Consider the following 21,419-nt stretch of genomic DNA (forward strand, 5'->3'; position numbering starts at 1 on the left):
TTGCACTGGCAGGTGCTAGCGTCACGGGGCGGGGGGCGCACATCAGGCTACTTCTGATGGTGTTGGAAATAAGCAAACTGGAATCAAATACTGACACTGAAATCCTGCTCAGTGAAATGATACCTGTAGGAAGAGCAAGCAAAACAAGAAAGAGTATATCCCACCCCACCCCCAGCCCAGCCTCAGGGGCAGGAGCGCAGAGGGTGAACTGAAGGCAAGAGACAACAGCTTCATAACCAGCAAGGACACATCAGAAATGCCCTTCTTCCCTTTGGATCTATCGTCTATCTTCGTGAGGTCTCCTGAGAGCTAATGCGTCCAACAAAATCAAGAATGGAAACAAACTCAATTTAGAATCAGACTTGATTTACTAACATACTAAACCACGATTTCCAAAAACAATGAAGAAAAATCACATTGCTCTCATTAAAAAGAAAAATAATAATTTGATGAGATGAAAAGCAAAATACCAAAATACCACCCTGAGGTTAGATCCTTTCAGTCTAAGTCTTTATCCTTTTTCTACATATATTTTTCCATAAAAAGAACTTTTAGTCTTTTTTCAAACTTACATAAAAAACACAGTATTATCTCCAGTATCTCTTTGAAATCTACTTTTTCACTCACCATATATCTGATAAATATAGGCTAATTCTTTCATTTTAACTGATAATATTTTATTGTATGGGACTCATGCAACATAATATACTCTACATATAAATTTTCTGTCACTTCAAATTACTGCTTTTATGAGCAAGACTGCAGTGAATTTCTTTATACATATCTCTTTATGGATGTGTGCTTGAGAATCTCATGACGTAACATTTAGAAGTAAATTTTCTCAGTTGCAGGATACATGAATTTTTTTTTTAATTTACAAGATGTTGCCAAACTGCTTCTCAAAGTAGTTGTACTAATTTACAATCCCACCAGTAACTTGAGAGTTCTGATTTCCCCATATTCTTTATCAATGCATACTATTTTTAGACTTTTAATCAATCTAAATGGGGTGAAGTCTCTTTTTTAATTTGTATTTCCCAGGTTAGCTGTGATTTAGCTGTATGAATAGATATTAGCTCTTTACTATTAACATTAAATCAAATTTTCAAAGGTAGAGGGAAATTTATATTTAAATTGATATAATCCATTTATTTCACTGCTAAACGAAAAAGCTAGCTAGCTGGCTTCTAACTTCTAAATGAAAATTTTCTCCCACACCAGGTAATGTAAGTATCTATGCTGCCCCTGAGCACACACATACAAGCATAAATATTAATAAGCCAATTTTTCTCATAAAACAAAAGAAGCTTTATGAACAAGGTGAGTTTCAGTAAGATCTGATAGTTTAGAGATATGACCATGTCACATCTTCTGCCAAGAGCAGAGCTTGGCTTCAAGAGTGCAGGATGACTGGGACTTTGGGCCACTGTTTGGAACAAAGAAAACATAAAAGATGAAGAACCCCAATAAAGTAAAAAAACAATACCATATAGTAAAGGCTAACCAGCTGAGCTGGAGAATCTGACAGCCTCATGTGCAGCTCAATTACTTGCTTTGAGAGCAATTACTTTGCAAAAACTCTTTCACAGGACTGATATGTTTTCTTAAAGGAGGCTAAAGATAATTACATGTAATAAACTACCTGTCATGTTGGATACACACAGAAAAACCATTAATCTCCAACAATGTTACATTAAGTTAATCAAATAACCATATCACAGACTAGAATTATTTAAATTTCCTAATCAATTTTCCCTCAGGAAAAGTAATACAAATGGTGATCATTTCTGAACTACTATACTATAAATGGAAGAGAGAATGATGAGGAAAAGCAAGGAACTGGGTTTTCATCCCTACATCTGCCATTCACCAGCTTTGTGACTGAACAAGTCTCTTCATCTCTCCAAGCCTTCCCTTTTATCTGTGTTAGGCTAATATCTATCTAACTGCAGATCAAACGAGTCCAAAGTTCTTTGAAAAGAGCATTTTATTCAGAAAATATTCATCCAGAGCTATGGATTTGCTAGAAAACGGAGATACAAGGAACACACACACACACACACACACACACTCCTTCCTCTCAAACTAATAAACTCATGCAAAAGACAATTACAACACAGCATACCTGTGGCAGTAGACAGAAGCAAGCGCACTGTGGTCACACTGCCTAGCAATTAAGGAAGGTGGAAGAGAGAACCTGGTGGGCAGCTACCGGGAAATACATCCAAAAGCAATACCTAATCCAGAGAGATAAGGCTGTAAAGTTTAGAACGAGAATATATATTAAGACAGCATTATATTTGCAAACAAATACATATATTAGAAAGCTGTTTCGGGACTTCCCTGGTGGCACAGTGGTTAAGAATCCGCCTACCAATGCAGGGGACTCGGGTTTGAGCCCTGGTCCGGGAAGATCCCACATGCCGCGGAGCAACTAATCCTGTGCATCCCAACGACTGACTGAGCCTGCGCTCTAGAGCCCGCAAGCCTGGGTGCCACAACTACTGAAGCCCACACACCTAGAGCCTGTGCTCCGCAACAAGAGAAGCCACCGCAATAAGCCCGTGCACCGCAACGAAGAGTAGCCCCCTCTCGCGGAAACTAGAGAAAACCTGCACGCAGCAACTAGGACCCAACACAGCCAAAAATAAATAAAATAAAATAAATAAATTTTTTTTAAAATAGTAGTTAGAAAAAGAGTAGTGTTTTTTGTTTTTTAAAAAGAAAGCTGTTTCATGTTCCTTTATTTCCTCCCCTTCTTCCTGCCCAATAATGTCAGTCTCCAAAACTGAAGACATATATTACTGACAAACAATGAAGGCTTGGAATCAGCTGAAGGGAAAAGGAAACAACAAAGAGCCTGGACATCTCAAAAGACAAGCAGTCACTTAGCATCCTGGTATTCAAAATGTGTCCATGAGCCAGCATCATCTGCATCACCTGGGCGCTTTTAAACTACTCTTGCTGAATCCCATACCTACTGAATGAGAATGTCTATTTTTAAAGGTTCCCAGTTAATCTGCAAGCTCGCTGTCCGTTTGAGAAGTACTGACAGAGGGATAACTATTTCTTGAGATCTTCAAGTTGATTTCTTGAGGTCCTCAGTTGCTGCAATTTACAAGGAGTATTAAAACTAGATGGACTTTCATCACTTAAAACGTTGTTTTAGCAGATGAAGATAAAAAAGAAGACATTTTACTTAGTATTTAAAATAGATAGGATCTATAGGAAAATCAAGTTTTCCTTACAGATGCCATTAGTAAAAAACCTCTCACAAAATCTCATCCCTTCCAGGTCTGGCATCCTATTCCCCAAACATTGTTCACACAAGCCCTGTTTTTTCCTAAGACTCTGTCCCCTGATAACACTCTTTTCTCCTGTAGTTCTAGAAACAGATCAGAAGAGAAAGAGGAGGCCTCAGAAAGGCAACGGTGAGGGTTATTAAGCCATTTCACTTTTTATCCAGGGTCAGCACTTCTAGACCTTCGATTGAATAATGACGTCTAAGGAGCTGGTCCACAAATGACCTACAAAGCACTCTTTGCTAGGGGTGCAAGAAAAGTACAAAGAACTGCCCCCTAAACAGCCTGGACCAAAAATACCAGAAACTAGTTTTAAATAAACCTAATCATCTATACTCCTAACTTTCGTTATCCATACCCAGGAGAGTAGAAAGAACTTTTATAGGAAACCCACATTTATTTTCTCCACTCTTTCTCTGGTAACAATACAACACTGTAGTCAAGTGACCAAAAAACAAGCATTAAGTAAAAACACATTTCTCCCCAAATCCTATAAAATCAGTACCTAAATGATAAAAGGTCAACTATACCTACTTGATTACAGACTTCACAAAATTAACTCCAAACTTAATTCACCAATAACATATATATTTTCACGATCTTCTTGCTCACGACAAATTAACCAAATATATCTGGATACAAAATAGAAGTTATATCATTCAAATATATACTAAATGCTCCTCTTCTCAAGGTTTTACTATCTTAGACCATAAATTCAAATTTATCATGTGTCACCTGAAAGAAAAAAAAAAAACGAAGCTTCTGTGCCAAAATGTTACAGACCCCACATACAACCCTCAGACCAAATCTCCAACACACAGTAAAGAAATATCAGAAAGATTCAAAATGACTCAACCATTCCAGAATCCTTAATTCTCAGGAAAGTTTCACAGAATTTTATTTTAAAAGCTACCCATTTCTTAATTCCCAAACAGACTGCAATAAATTTTCTGTTCATATAATGTGGGTAACAAGTAAGGAACAAAGAATGAATAACCAAAGACAATCTCAGTTGTCCTGGTAAATATTACAAGACTTTTAAAAACTAACTATGAAATTTAAGAACACAAAAGGCATAAAAATATAACACACACCTAGGTACCACCACCCAGTTTAAGACATAAAACTTACCCAAAAAATTACTACACTCCACTTCCTTCAGTATAAAGAGAGCCACTCCCTTGAACTTGGCATTTATTATTATTTTTTGGTACACTTTTACCACATATGTACATATTCCCAAACCAATGAGTACCAACCCGCAGCAATCATACCTGGCAATGTCTGAAAAATGTTGGGTTATCATAACTGCAACCAGTGGGTAGAGGCCAGGGATGCTGGCCACAGTGCACAGGACAGCCCCCTCCAGCAAAGAATTATTTTATCAGTCCAAAACAGCAATAGTGCCAAAACTGAGAAACCCTGTCCTAAACAACAAACAGTACTGTTCTACATTTTAACATACTATACGTTTTCTTTTTAAAGAAACTTTACTTTCTTGCTTTATTTGCTTAACATTAATTTTCTCCAGAAGTGTTTTTAAAATGTTTGCTAACAGAATCAGATGAACAAGATGAACTGATACATACCAACAAATTAAATAATGTGTAAAATTATCCTGTAAACTAAGATTTTTAAACCTCTGAAAAATACCTGTTTTTACATAAGATAACGAAACTATTTACACGACAGATATACTCCATACCAGAAAACATACAGACAACATGAATATCCCTTCAGAAATTGCTGTAGTACAGGATTTGTTACACTTTACTTTTACCCTGGAAAGATATTTAAAATTCCCCATAAACCTACAATTACTGATCCCAAGATGCCTCCAAATTATTGAGCTCAAACTTTAGCTTGAGCTAGCAGGAATATGCCCCATACAGTGTTGTAGGAGGGTAAATTGGGAAAATGTCTTCCCAAGGCATTTAGTCAACATCTCTCAAAATATTAAATATGTGCACTCTTTGATGCAGCAATTCCACTTCCAAAGTACTCAGTACACATGCACAGGATATATGTACAAGGAGTCATTCAATGCATCACCGTAAATAAGAAAACCTGAAAGAATACAAATGCCCATGAACAAAGCACTGGTTAAATAAATTACTGCATCCAATCACTGTAATATTATGCAGCTATGAAAGAATAAGGCAGACATCTATGTGCTAACATGGAACAATCACTAATAGGTACTATTAAGTTAAGAAGCAAAAGTACAGAAAAGAATATAGTGTATTACCACTGGGCCTTAAAAGGGTTGCAGATTTACAATACGTTAATACATATGCTTGCAATGAGTATTCTGTAAGAACACACAAGAAACTGGTCCTGCACATAAATCCTCTGCAATGTTTAAAAAGCCAGCAAAGAAACACAATTTTATGAATTATCTCTTCAAAAACTGAACTGCCTTGTATTAATTTCCTTTTTATTGGTGCTAACAATAACTATGTACCTAGTTCAGGATTTGTTAGGTTTTGCCAAACTCAATCATAAAGCTTTAAAAATAGCTTATTTAAGCATTCTGAAAATTATCAAATTTTAAATTTGAAACTATTTCCTACTGAACAGAGTACCAAGGATAAATCTATGTGAAAATGAATTCGATTCAATTATTTTGAGAGCAAGCTTTCAGTTTATCATATTATATAAAAATCCTAGAGTCAATAACAAACAGTTCCCTGAAATTTGGTGAATCAAGAAGGACACTGACTCATTGCTGTGTTAATGGATAAGTCTCTGATATAACCTTACAAATGAACTGAGACGTTAAAAGATATCAAGTGTCCCCTATACCTATCTTCCACTTGAAAAGAGTATTTAACACAAAGAAAGGGTTCAACAGCTTAGGCTGTTTTTCCCTCTATTGGTATAAAGATACACAACGAAACAAAATGAAAAATCATTCCACAGGGTACTAAGTAGCAGCATTCAGCTACTGAACTCCATGTCTTTCTATGTGTTAGATGAGGAGGAAAAAAGGCTATCGCAACAAATCCGAGGTACCAACGGCCCCTCGACAATTGTAACCGGTCAACTAAACACCATATGGCAAGGCAAGCCTCCCTTCAGACACTCGTCACTCGGTGGCTGATTAATTTCAATGGCTTATTAGACAGGCCTCTCTAGACCCCTTCCCTAGAGGAGAAAGAGGAGGGGAAGTGTCTGCGGTCTTCCCGGTGCTTTGTGCCTTCCAGGCTTGAAAGCATCCCCATGATGGTGCAGCCATCATTCCCCTTGGGGATGGGACGGAGGGAAGAGAAGAGGGGTCTTTTTTGTGAGTTTTTGTTTACCAGGTATTGAACCTAAAATTCCCTTTGACTCCTTCCCCGCTCCCTCCAGCCAGGCGCTGCACGGTAGGCGTTCCACCACCGGCTTCTCCCAGGCCTCCCGACGCCCCCGCACCCCGCCTCGCCCCTGCCCCCACGCGCGCAGGCCCCGGGCCAGGTGGCCGCCGCTTACCCGTGGGCGCGCTGTCCAGGATACGCAGGTCGTAGGCCCCGGAGCAGCGGTAGTTGGCGGCAGTGCCGTTGTCCCACACCACCACCACCTCCTCGGGGCTTTCGAAGCTCCGGACCGTGCCCACATGGCCCTCGCCGCCGTCCTGCTTCCCCCACTTCCAGTCCGGGCCGCGCACGACTCGGGCCCCGACCCCTTCCACCATCACCCGGTTATTCCTGGAGTTACTCATCGGGGCCCGAGCGGTGGGCTCCGCCGCCGCCGCCGCCGCCGCCGGGGGACCCGTGAGGGAGTTGGGCCCGGGCCGGACTCTCGGCGCCGGCGGGGGCGGCAGCGAGCCCCGGGGGACGTGAGAATAACTCACGGGGGCGGCGGCGCGGTCCCCGCCGAGCCCAAAGCCGCTCCCCAGCCGTCGCCGCCGCCGCCGCGCCCCCCGCTCGGACTGAAGGCCGGACTGCAGCAGCAGCGGGCGGGCAGAGAGGAGGGGGCCGTGGGCGGGGACTCCCCCGCTTCCTCCGGGCTCCCCGGCCGGGCTACAGCGACGGCCGCCAGGAGACCACGCTCTCCCCCGGCCGAGAGCGCGGGGAGCACAGGGGGCCGGGGGAGGTTAACCCCGGGGAGACGGTGCGGGCGGCGCGGAGCAAGCTTAACTGCCGGCCTATTTTCTCCTCTGCGCCCTCGCTCCGGGGTGGACGCCCGAGCGCCGGCGCCGCCTCCTCCCCCGTGGGCAGTGATGGTACCTGCCGGCGCCCAGCGAGCGCCCGAGCCCAGGGGCCCCCTTCTCTCTGCCGCCGCGCACGCCGCCGCGCTCCGCCCAGCAACAGAGTCTCCGCCGGGCGAGAGCGGCGCCACATCCGGGTACTGGCGCACCGAAGGCCGCAGCAGCACGTTCTCTAAGGGATTAAGACAGGGCTCCTCAGTAACAGTACGGTGGAAGGGTTTTGGAGAGTCGCGCGACTGAAGAAGGCAGAGAAAATCGTTCCCTAAGCGCCTTCCCAAGGCCCTGTGAGAGTACGCATGCGCAAGTGTTGGAAAAGCTAAGGGGCAGACGCCCAGCCCCAGTCTGAGACGATGGAGGGGCGGTTCCCTGGAGTTGTTGCAGATCGGTTGTGCCGCGCGTCGCATTGGCTGTGAGGGAAGGGGCGGGGCAAGGAAGTGCGTCTGGCCGATTTTTAGGTGGGACTGGAGGCAGTGAGGATCCGGATGTGGTCTGGGCTGCTGAAAGCGGGTACCTTTGGTGAGGTCAGTCTTTAAACAAGTTGTAGAGTACCTGGATGTACTAAGTGTGAATTTGGGATTACATAACGTTTTAGTCTTTTTGCTTTTAATTTTTATTGGAGTATAGTTGATTTACAATGTTGTGTTAATTTCAGGTGTACAGCAAAGTGAATCTATTATATATATACATATATCTACTCTTCTTTAGATTCTTTTCCCATATAGTCCATTACAGAGTATTGAGTAGAGCTTCCTGTACTATAACAGTTGGTCCTTATTAGTTACCTATTTTATATATAGTAGTGTGTTTATGTAGTTTTCTTTTTTAACGGGGTGGGGAACAGGACAGATTATGACACAGATTAAGGGCAACCTGTATTTCTGTATATGTAAATAGAAAGTATTTCAGACCACAGTGGGTAATTAGTGATGTGTTTTTAAACTGAGCAGAATGTTACTGAATGATGTGTCTTGCCTTTATGTGGAGTCAGGGTGGTGAGTAGACTCCAAACAGCACAAGCTCCTGGGAGAGACTTTACAAGCATATTGCCCATTTAACAACATCTTGCCCATCCATTACATAATTCGGCCCCCAATCACAGAGTGGTTTCTGGCTGGTATTACTTAAATGACATCATGGTGTGTAGGATTTAAAATCATTTGTTCACCGCCCACACGGATGCATCGTTAGCATACTGTTGCTTTTCCTGAGAGTCAAGGGAGCAAGGAATACTCCAGCATTATCGAATAATCAAGTGGAAAGAAAGGGGGTGTTAAAGAGTAACCAGTGGAAAAAAAAAAAAGAGTAACCAGTGAATGATTATGTAGTGAAATAAATGTTCTTAATTTTTCATGTCAGTGAAACAGGAAAATATCAGTATGGAATCCCAAAGGCCAAACAGAGCTTATTTTAGAAACTAAGCAGTTCAAATATTTGTTCAAAATAGGCAGCCAAATATGTACTCTATTTCAAAGCATTTTCACCCTGGAAATGTTAAATGTGCTATTCTTTCTCTGCCAACTCTTTCTTTTCTCTCTGGGTTCTTTTCTGGTTTCCTTCTTTTCTTGTTCACCAGTTAAATTGATCACATGCATTAATAACTTGATAAAAGATTTTTAGAAAAAAAATATAGCCACTGCACAAGTTATACTGTGGTTGACTTTGTAAAGTAAGCTAACTCGAGAAAAGGCCAACTGAGATGATAAGACAATAGTGCAACCTTGCATTTTACATCAAACCCAGTTTATTGATAATGGCTTTCCATATGTTTGATTGTGTTTATCTCACCCAGGAGTTTTATACTTATGAAGACATCATCTCATATTTAGACAGGCTTTTATTCTCAATACCAGAGATTTGTTATAATAACTTAGAATTTTATTTGTCCTTAAAATGGAAAAGGATCTTAAGAGGTGATCTAGCCCAATGGTTTTCTTTTCTTTTCTTCCCCCATCCCTTCCCCGCCGCTTGACAAATCCTCTGTTCTTACCCTGACCTGTAACAGGAGCTAGGCGCTGTAGATGAATTCAGGAATTCCCCGGCGGTCCAGCAATATAGCAAGGCTGGTACCTGCCTGTAGTCTTCCCTTCCTCCTGCCTTTGCAGGGACTCTGCAGAAACTCATCAAAACCTCTGGAATACCACTGAGCACAATTAATCAAATTAACCTAATCCACATATTTGATAAGAAGAAAATGAGGCCAGCACTGATTAAGTAATTTGTCCAGGATTTCAGAGGAAGTTAAGAAAAAAGCAAAAACTATAACCCATATAATACTGGATGAATTTATGTATATTAAACAGTCTCTTATCCATCCATCCCCTTATTAAACACATTGTGAATTTATAACACTATCATGTTACCAAGACTATTTCAAGGCCCTTAAATTAATTCAGTTTGCCAATGGTCTCTAAATATTTTTGATCATACATCCTTTCAGTACAAAATTTTTGAACACGTACTTCCAATATGTGTACTTATTAATGTATAACTTATATATGTATTAGCATGTTACATGTTATATAATATACTCAAAAATAGAAATTACAAGAGGATAAGATACCAAAGAAATAGGAAAGTTTTCATACTTTCTTCCTTCACTCCAATAGATCATCTCCTGCATCCCTGGATGTTTAAATTAGTATTCTCCAAAGTAGACACACCACAATAACAAGCTCATAATTACAGGAAATAGATTGGTGGTTGCCAGAGGCAGTGATTGGAGGGTGGGTGAATAGGGTGAAGGAGGTCAAAGGTACATACTTCCAGTTATAAAATAAATAAGTCATGGGGATGTAATGTACAGCATGACGACTATAGTTAGTAATACCATATTGTATATTTGAAAGTTGCTACAAGAATAGGCCTCAAGGGGCTTCCCTGGTGGCGCAGTGGTTGAGAGTCCGCCTGCCGATGCAGGGGATACAGGTTCGTGCCCCAGTCCGGGAAGATACCACATGCCGCGGAGCGGCTGGGCCGTGAGCCATGGCCGCTGAGCCTGTTCGTCCAGAGCCTGTGCTCTGCAACGGGAGAGGCCACAACAGTGAGAGGCCCGTGTACTGGTGACAGATGTTAACTTATTTTGATGATCATTTTGCAATATATACAAATATCAAATCACTAAGTTGTATACCTGAAACTAATATAAGGTTGTATGTCACTTATACCTGAATAAAAAAAGAGCCTGGGAAATGAGAAGGGGGAAAATAATTGGTCTTATGCATAAAAAGTGTTGCACAGGACTTCCCTGGTGGTGCAGTGGTTAAGAATCCGCCCTCCAATGCAGAGGACTCGGGTTCGATCCCTGGTCAGGGAACTAGGTCCCACATGCATGCTGCAACTAAGGAGCACACATGCCCCAACTAAGACCTGGTGCAACCAAGATAAGTTAAATAAATAAAAATGAAAAATACATAAGCATTTTTTTTAAAAAGTGTTGCACATTGAATTATATCCTCCAAAAAGATAAGCCCTGATGCCTATGAATATGACCTTATTTGAAAAAAGAGTGTTTGTAGATGTAATCAAGTTAAGATAAGGTCATACTGGAATAGAGTGGGCCCTGAATCCAATGACTGGTGTCCTTACAAGGGAAGGGAAAAGGAGATTTGGACACACAGACATGGGGACGAAGGCCACGTGACAACAGTGCTTCTGTAAGACAAGAATGCCAAGGATTGCCAGCAACCAGGAATGAGCAAGGAAAGATTCTTCCCTACTGCCTTCAAAGAGAGGGCACAGTCCTGACAACACCTTGATTTTGGACTTCTAGGCTCCAGAACTGTGAAAAAATTAATTTCTGTTGTTTTAATCCACAAAGTTTGTGATAATTTCTTACAGCAGCACTTGGAAACTAATACAACAAGAAAGGAAGAAAATAAGCATAGCTGTTATTGTCCTCATTTCTGTTACTGCTCACAATACCATAGTTGATATTTATAACTCCGTCTTTCCATTACACAGCCCACATTTCCTTTTCCCTCTGCCAACATGTCAACTGACTGTAGTCCCATACCTGGCAGGTGGTCCAAATCTTCATTTTTGAAGGACTTCACTCAGTTCTTAGTGGGTGGTTGTACTGTGATAATTAATTTTATGTGTCAACTAGACTAGGCCACAGGGTACCCAAACATTTGATCAAACATTACTCTGGGGGTATCTGTGAGTGTATGTGTGTCCAGATGAGACTAACGTTTGAATCAGCAGACTGAGTAAAGCAGATTTCCCTCCCTAATATGGGTGGGCCTCTTTTAAACAATTGAAGACCTAAATAGAACAAAACGTCTGAATAAGAGGGAACTTCTCCTGCCTTACTACTTGAGCTGGGACATTGGGTTTTTTTCTGGCCCTGGACTCAGCCCAAAACATCAACTCTTCTTGGGTTTTGAGTCTCTGGACTTTTCGACTAGACCTTACACCTGTCATCAGCTTTCCTAGTACTCAAGCCTTTGGACTCAGACTTCATGCATTAGCTCTCCGGCATCTCCAGCTTACCAACTGAAGCTCTTTGGGCTCCCTCAGCCTCCATAATCCATGAGCCAATTGCTTATATTAAGTCTTGTCATTATATGTAAAGATGTGTCCACTTATATATTATCATACATTAATAATATATTTTATATATTCATATATATTATATATATGAAGATGTGTGTGTATACATGTATACATCCTATTGGTTCTGTTTCTCTGGAGAACCCTAACTAATACATGTAGTCTACTATTAAGTTTTACTAGAATATAAATGAACTATTCCAAAATGTACCCCCAAAGAATCTCTAGGTTCCAAACACAGTCCTTTCTTAACCTTTTCGGTAGCAAGAATCCCATTTCCACTCAATAATTGGGACCCATCCCTCAGTCAGTACAGTTAACTCTCTTCTCTGCTTGTTGGTTTAGTGGTTTGAAAAACCCAAAATGTTCAAGTGTCAGTCTCAACCTCCAATTCAGTGGAAATATTTTGGTATCCTCTGGTGGAAACACTCCTCACTTGGGAAATAAGTTCTTATAACCAGTAAAACACACAGGTGTAGAAATAGGAATCAAAACATTTTTTCCAGGGTGGTTATCTACTACTGTAAGAATGAAAAGAGCCATGTCAACCCCTTGATTCCTGAACCTGTTGATTATGACTATGGGAGCACCATCTATTGGTCACATGTTCAAAGCACATATCTCAATTGGTGTTCCATGGTCAGGCATTTAGTTTCAACCACAACCTAGAAGGAAGCAGGAGCTATTTCTCAAAGGGAGAATACTTATTGAAAGAAGAGGGCATAATTTTGAACTAAACCCTAGAGTTTTGCACTGGGATTCTACTATCAACATCTGACAGAGGATTCATATTGTATGACAGTCTGTCACAGACATGTAACAATATGGGCCTTGCTGGGTCATATGGCCCACATGACAGAGAAGCTTGCCCTGCAGTCTGGGCCTGCTTCAGAGTTTTCTCTTATTTTAGGAACTACTCAAAACTGGCTTGTACAAAGCAATATAAATGTGATATATCTTGTCTCTAAAATACAAAAAGGTTCAAGTGTTTTTACCTCTTTCTTAGCAGCTAAAGGTACAATTTGCCTTTTATTTTACAGAGGATATTCTGATATGCCCCAGACCACTGGACTCCTGGCAACTTTATCAAAGTGATAGGATCTAAATTTTCCTAGATTATCTGCCGTCCATTGGTATTCACGTGTCTTACTAAGGCATCTAGAGTTCTTGACACTTCTGGCCCACCAAGTCAAATCAATAGAATGTCCTCACTGTAATGGACCAGCGTGATATTCTGTGGGATGGTAAGGGAATCAAGGTCTCTACAAACTAGATTATGACAGAGAGCAGTAGACTTTACATAGCCCTGAGGAAAGACATTGAAGATGTGCAGCTGCTCCTGCTAGATGAAAGCAGTATGTTTGTGATGATGCCTGTCAAATTGTACTGAGAACAAAGCACTTTGTAGATCAGCCATAGCTGGAGCTACACATTGATATGCTCCATTAGAGAGACCGCATCTAAAAACAGTAGCTACAATTGAGTCACCACCTGATTAAGTTTGTAATAATACACAAGAGCCATCTTCCTTTGCAGGCTAAAGAGCAACTTAAATGGTGGGGGGGGGGCGGTGATAGGAATTACTCTCCCTGCATTTTTCAAGTCTTCGATGTTGTACTTATCTCTGCAACTCCCCTGGGGTGTAATTTGCTTTTGGTTTATTGTTTGATAAGGAAGGGCAGTTACAGGACTTCCATTTGGACTTTCTTACTATTATGTTTCCCTCCACAGATGAGGGAGCCAATATGCATATTCTTCCAGTAGCCAGGTATGTCTGTTCCAACTATGCATTCAGGAACCAGGGAACTAACCATAGTTAGTTCCCTGAAATCATTGTGCAGTGTGCTAGAGCCAAAACGGGATTAACCACGTGACCTCCGTAAGCTACCACTCTGACCAATGGATTCCAGTAGCTACTTGGGTGCCCACAAGGATTAGCATACTCGTAGCCAGTATATAGAGACTCCTAAAAGAGAAATTTCCCTTTCCCTAGTGCCCATTCACTCTGGAAAATGGCTGCTGGTTTTGAGGGGGGAGAAAAAAAAGGAAGGAGAGTTATAAGATACAGTTTTGGCTGTGTCACAGGGCTTTCTCAAGAAGACCCAACCTCTTCTCTATTCAAGAACCTGTGAAATGGCGTATATCCACACACTGGATGAAAGGCCGTGGCTCTTCACTGTGGTGACTCAGGTCTATGCCTACCAGAGCTAGAATCTTTCTGATTGTATAGATCTAAAAGTATTTAAGTGAGGTGCCCATCTATTTAATTCACTGTGATTAAGCCACCACCATGGAGCTATGTGAGTTAAAGCATTCTGACTGCCACTCTGGTCCTATTGGCCCATCTTAGTATCTGCGTTCACTTAGTCTCTGGTGGCTAAGCACTGACACCTGGCCTGTTACTGTGGCTTGAAATCAAGGAACCTATTTAAATGGTGAAATCTCCCACCATCAACCCTGACCTATAGATGACAGCCATCAGTGAGCTTTTTAAAGATGCTTTTTGGCCTCTCAACCTACTGAAAATAAGCCACCATTATCAACCAATCTGCTGCTTGAACTACACATTGTATCTGAAAACTCTGGAAAGTGCTCCCATGTTAAATTCATCCCAGTCCAATGTTAAGTTCTGCTTTTTGTTTTTTGTCAGGCACTTGGAGAATCCATTCCCTGTATATTCTCAGGTCTCTGACAATATAAATTTGAAAAATCTTGCAATTTGTGGTGGGGGTGGGGATGGCGCTTATGATCTTTCTTCTCCCAAGTCAGAGGACGAACTACTTCAGATGAATTCACTACAGGGTCTTCAATAAATAGAAAGCTAGTCTCCTGAGACATGGGGAAAAGGAGTATTTTGGTTGACAAAGAAAGCTCAGAGGAATGAAATACACACAACCACTTGGATGGATCTCAAGGACATTATCCCAAAGGATTACATACTGCATAATTCCATGTATATAACATTCTTAAAGTGACAAAGTTATAGAGAACAGATCAATAGTTCCCAGGGGTTAGAGCTGAGGGAAGGGTATGACTATTGGGGGCAACACAAGAGTTTCTTTGCGGTGATGGAACAGTTCTGATTCCTGACTGTGGTGATAGTTACTTGAATCCACACATACAATAAAATTTCATAGAACTATACACTCAAAAAAAAAGGAGGGTATGTAAAAACTGGCAAAATCTGAATAAAGCCTACATCTGAGTTAATAATACTGTATCAATGTCAGTTTCCTACTTTTTACAAGGTACTATGTTTATGTAAGATATCATTGGAGGAAACTGAGCAAAGGGTACACAGGAATTCTATACTATTTTTGCAACTTATTATGAGTCTTAAACTTTTAAAATAAGTAGAAAGAAAAAGAAAGAATGAATGAATGAAAGAAAGGAAGGAAGGAAGGAAGAATCTAAGGGGGACATGAGGGTTCAAGTTTCTCAGATTTGTCTGAATCCAAATGCCTTCATTCTAAGTCTCAGGGTTCCAATCTATGCCTACAGAAGGGGTTCTGGGTCCTCAGTGATACTGCACTGATGAGTTAACCAATCCTGGTACTTCCTTGCTTTTTTGCTTCTAGACTTCTTTTATATGAAAACAAAAATGTCCTTCTTGTTTAAGTTGTTTTCAGATCCTTCTTGTTTATTTTTTTGTTTTGTTTTGTTTTTTTGGCCGTACGCGGGCCGCTCACTGTTGTGGCCTCTCCCATTGCGCAGGCTCCGGACGCGTAGGCTCAGCGGCCGTGGCTCACGGGCCCAGCACCTCCGCGGACCGGGGCACGAACCCGTGTCCCCTGCATCTGCAGGTGGACTGTCAACCACTGCGCCACCAGGGAAGCCCGTTTAGTTGTTTTTGTAACTCAAAGCTGAAAGCAGTCCTAACTAATTCAAGTTCTTGACTCATAATTAGATATAATACTTTAAAATTTTACTCTCTAGTGATTTCCATCCTCTTCCTTCCTAAAATTATTTTTTCTAAACAATCAGAAGAATGTTATATTAGTTGGACCTTTTTATTTCAAAAGACAGAAAATTCAACTCAAATTGGCTTAACCAAACGGGGAAATCTCTTAGATCATATAACTGAAAGAAAAAAAGAAAAAGATGTTCTAGTTTAATATGCATGTTTTGGCTTAGGAGCTCAAACGACATCTTTAGGATTCAGGTTTTCTCCATTTCTCATTTCTTTTTTTTTTTTTTTTTTTTTTTGCGTTATGCGGGCCTCTCACTGTTGTGGCCTCTCCCATTGCGGAGCACAGGCTCCAGACGCGCAGGCTCAGCGGCCCAGCCGCTCCACATGTGGGATCCTCCCGGACCGGGGCACGAACCCGCGTCCCCTGCATCGGCAGGCAGACTCTCAACCACCGCACCACCAGGGAAGCCCCATTTCTCATTTCTGCCTTTCCTTTTCTTGTCTTCCTTTATAGTTTAAGTGGCCTCAAGCTCCTGGCTTCATTCATCCTTACTGCTAGAAGTTCTAGCAGAAAAGAGGTTCCCCGCACCCTCCCAACACTCTCAGCAAGTCTCCTTGTGAGAGAGTGACTCTGAATGGAAAGTGTACCTATCCTTGAATCAAACTCTGAGGTCATGATAGGCCTGGGTTTCATGTCACTCTTGTTAGATGGGGTGTCAGCTCTACCCAAAGCAGTTGGTCTAGCAGTAGAAGCAAGGATACCAGTGCCAAAGAAAGTGGAATAAGAAAGTGGAATAAATGCTCGAGAAAAAAAATATGTTTTGGAAAATGAATACTAATGACTACGTTGGAACATATCATACAATGCTTAAGCTGAAATTGTTTGAATTCTGAAACAGATTCAGAGGAAATCATCTGACATTTTAGACAGTGTCAACCTTTTGAATAGAAACAACGTGGTAGAATGAAACGAGCACTGAAATGAAGAGACTGGTTCTAGCTAATGCTGAGGCTTGCCAGCTCTGTGAGCCTCAGAAAATCACCTAACTTCTCTGATCCCAGTTACTTCACCTGTAAGATAAAGGCATTAATAATATTTGTACATATAATGGTTCTTGGTTCATATTTTTAACACATCCCAACATGCTTAGGTTTGAGAAGCGCCAAAGTTTGGTGTCTAAGGAGTCACTGCAAGCATTTCTGTGGCCAAACTTGTCAGAAACGCAAGCCTATAGGGGCCATAATCTTTGACATGCGTGCCATGCTGGCTCTTGAAGGCACTCAGAAGTAGGGACAGTATCAGCCCACACACCTGTTGCCTGTCAGAATCCGTCTTTGGGAGCAGAGGCACACTTGCATCATCCCCACATCTCCTCCAATCCCAGCCAACAAACAGCGCTTCTTTTCTTTTGTCCTTCCAAATTAGATTCACCAACCATGAGAACGTGATATGTAATGTAAGAAGACTCTTGTGACATCTTAGATTTTTTTTTTAATTAATTAATTTATTTATTTTTGGCTGCATTGGGTCTTCGTTGCTGCGCACGGGCTTTCTCTAGTTGTCGCGAGTGGGGGCTACTCTTCATTGTGGTGTGCAGGCTTCTCATTGCGGTGGCTTCTCTTGTGGCGGAGCACGGGCTCTAGGCGTGTGGGCTTCAGTAGTTATGGCACATGGGCTCGGTAGTTGTGGCTCACGGGCTCTAGAGTGCAGGCTCAGTAGTTGTGGCACACGGGCTTAGTTGCTCCGCGGCATGTGGGATCTTCTCGGACCGGGGCTTGAACCCATGTCCCCTACATCAGCAGGCGGATTCTTAACCGCTGAGCCACCAAGGAAGCCCTGTTTTGTTTTGTTTTGTTTTGTTTTCAGGAAGATGAGAGAGCGATCCTTCCCTCCCTGTTGGCATGTGTCCAGATGCCCAACATATAAATTCCAGCAGTTCCTTGTGTTACCATGAACCCTTTTGAGTCCTCTCAGGTATTCCATCACAGAAAATGTTGCCAACTGAGAGTGAGTGCAATTATAATTCCTAGTGCTAAACCATACAAACTTTCCCTTATCTATTACTTCTCTACCCCCAAGATCCACCACACTTGCAACATTTCACAGGGATATTCTTTTTTTTTTTTTTTTTAATGGTGCGCGGACCTCTCACTGTTGTGGCCTCTCCCATTGCGGAGCACAGGCTCCGGACGCACAGGCTCGGCGGCCATGGATCACGGGCGCAGCTGCTCTGTGGCATGTGGGATCTTCCCGGACCGGGGCACGAACCCGTGTCCCCTGCATCGGCAGGCGGACTCTCAACCACTGCGCCACCAGGGAAGCCCAGGGATATTCTAATGGGAAGATGAGAGATGGGTGATGGTGATGGTTGCATAACAATCCGAACACAGTGAATGCCACTAAAGTGTGCACTTAAAAATTGTTAAAATGATAAATGTTATGCTATGTATGTTTTGACACAATAAAAAGAAAATGAAACAAGAATTACAATATGATCCAGCAATTCCACTCCTAGGTATATACCCAAAGAAACTGAATGCATTCACTCAAACAAATATTTGTATGACAATGTTCATTGCAGCATTATTCACAATAGCCGAAAGGTGGAAACAATCCAAGTGTTCATCAACAGATGAATGGATAAACAAAATGTGGTATATACATACAATGGAATATTATTTAGCCATAAAAACAAGTGAAGTTCTGATGCTAGAACATGGGTGAGCCTTGAAGACATTATAATAAGTGAAATATGCCATACAGAAAAGGATAAATATTGTATGACTCCAGTTATATAAGATACCTATAATAGTCAAATTCACAGAGATAGCAAGTAGATTAGAAGTTACCAGAGAGGTTGGTGGAAAGGCAATGAGGAGTTATTGCTCAGTGGTTACAGAGTTTCTGCTTGGGGCAATGAAAAAGTTTTGGAAATGGAAGTGGTGATGATTGCGCAACATTGAAAATGTAATTAACGTCACTGAATATTACACTTAAAAATGGTTAGGGGGCTTCCCTGGTGGCGCAGTGGTTGAGAGTCCGCCTGCCGATGCAGGGGACACGGGTTCGTGCCCCGGTCTGGGAGGATCCCACATGCCGCGGAGCGGCTGGGCCCGTGAGCCATGGCCGCTGAGCCTGCGCGTCCGGAGCCTGTCCTCCGCAACGGGAGAGGCCACAGCGGTGAGAGGCCCGCGTAACGCATAAAAAAAAAAAAAAAAAAAAAAAAATGGTTAGGGACTTCCCTGGTGGTGCAGTGGTTAAGAATTCACCTACCAATACAGGGGACACGGGTTCGAGCCCTGGTCTGGGAAGATCCCACGTGCCATGGAGCAACTAAACCTGTGCGCCACAACTACTGAACCTGCGCTCTAGAGCCCGCAAGCCACAACTACTGAGCCCGAGTGACACAACTACTGAAGCCCGTGTGCCTAGAGCCCATGCTCCTCAACAAGAGAAGCCATGCAATGAGAAGCCCATGCACCGCAACGGAAAGTGGCCCCCGCTCGCCACAACTAGAGAAAGCCTGCGTGCAGCAACGAAGACCCAACGCAGCCAAAAATAAATTAATTAATTAATTTTTTTTAAATGGTTAAAGTGACAACTTTTGTTATACGTATTTGACCACATATAATACATATAATGACAGCACATGTATTTCTACATAAATATGTATTTATTTATAGTTTTTTAAAATTTATGATGTAGTATACTAAAAACCATTGAATTGTACACTTTAAGCCCTGTAATTGTATGGTATGTGAATTAGACCTCAGGAAAGCTGTTTTTAATGCTATTTATTATTTTGTTTTTGTTTGTTTGTTTTTTGGCCATGCCACATGGGTTCTTAATTCCCTGACCAGGGATTGAATCCGTGCCCCTTGCAGTGGAAGCATGGAGTCTTAACCACTGGACCACCAGGGAAGTCCCTCAGTAAAGCTGTCTTTAAAAACAAGGCAGAGATTGACTGAATGGATAAAAAATAATTACAAAACATGATCCAACCATACGCTGTCTAAGAGATTCACTTTAGTATCAAAGATACAGGGCTTCCCTGGTGGCGCAGTGGTTGAGAGTCCGCCTGCCTATGCAGGGAATGCGGGTTCATGCCCTGGTCCGGGAGGATTCCACATGCAGCGGAGCGGCTGGGCCCACGAGCCATGGCCACTAAGCCTGCGTGTCCGGAGCCTGTGCTCCGCAACGGGAGAGGCCGCAACAGTGAGAGGCCCGCGTAATGCAAAAAAAAAAAAAAAAAAAAAAAGATACAAATAGATGGAAAATGAAAGGATGGAAAAAATATATTCCATGTGTATTAGTTCTCTATGACAAATTACCACAACCTGGGTGGCTGAAAACAGTGGAAATTTATTCTCTTGCAGTTCTGGAGACCAGAAGTCTACAATAAAGGTATCAGCCAGATTTGTTCCTTCCAGTTGCTGAGGGAAAATCCATCCCATGCCTCTCTCCTAGCTGCTGGTGGCTGCTAGTATCCTTGGTATTCCATGGCTTGTAGATACATCACTCCAATCTGTGCCTCCATCTTCACATTGCCATCTTTTCTGTGTATCTCTCAAATATCCCTTTCCTTTCTCTTGTAGGGTCATCTATCATTGGATTTAAGGCCCACCTTAAGACCAAGATGATTTCATCTCAAGACCCTTAACTCAGCTGCATCAAAGACCTTATTTTCAACTAAGGTTACATTCACAAGTATCAGGACTTAGACATATCTTTTTACAGTCACTATTCAACCGACTGCAACATGCAAATAGTAACCAAAAGAGAGCTGGGTAGCTAGATTAATAGCTTAAAATAAAAACTTTAAGTAAAAAATTGTTACAAAAGACAAAGAAAGACATTATATATTGATAAGAAGGTCAGTCCTTCAAGAAGATATAGCAGTTATAAACATATATCCATCTAACAACAGAGCCCTAAAATATATGAAGCAAAAACTGGCAGAATTGAAGGGATAAACAGCTCTACAATAATAGTTGAAGACTCCAATACGCTATATCAGTAATGGATGAACAACCTCACAGAAGATCAATAAGAAATAAAGATTCAACACTATAAGCCAATAGACCTAACAGACATCTATAGAACACCCCACCCAACAACAGCAGAATACATATTCTTGTCAACTAAACATGGAAATTTCTCCAGGATGGACCATATGTTAAGCCACAAAACAAATCTCAATAAATTTAAAAGACTGAAATCATACAAACTATCTTATATGGCCACAATAGAATGAAACTAGAAATTAGTAAGAGAAGGGAACTTGGAAATTTGCAAATATGTGGAAATTAAACAACACACTCTTTTTTCTAAAAAACATCTTTGTTGGCGTATAATTGCTTTACAGTATTGTGTTAGTTTCTGCTTTATAACAAAGTGAATCAGCTATATGCATATGTATATCCCCATATCCCTTCTTGCATCTCCCTCCCACCCTCCGTATCCCAC

General features: G+C 41.7%; 1 protein-coding gene across 1 annotated transcript in view; it reads right to left on the minus strand.

Moving 5' to 3' along the window:
- The window catches only part of MIB1 (mindbomb E3 ubiquitin protein ligase 1), a 119,507-nt gene extending 112,381 nt beyond the window's left edge, over positions 1-7,126 (minus strand). The window contains 1 exon segment of the mRNA XM_032602637.1: positions 6,774-7,126. Within this exon segment, the coding sequence (XP_032458528.1) occupies positions 6,774-7,002 (229 nt within the window). The 5' untranslated portion in view covers positions 7,003-7,126.
- Positions 7,127-21,419: the final 14,293 nt, after the last annotated feature.

The sequence above is a fragment of the Phocoena sinus genome, chromosome 14 (genome assembly GCF_008692025.1).
Source record: "Phocoena sinus isolate mPhoSin1 chromosome 14, mPhoSin1.pri, whole genome shotgun sequence".
NCBI lineage: Eukaryota > Metazoa > Chordata > Mammalia > Artiodactyla > Phocoenidae > Phocoena > Phocoena sinus.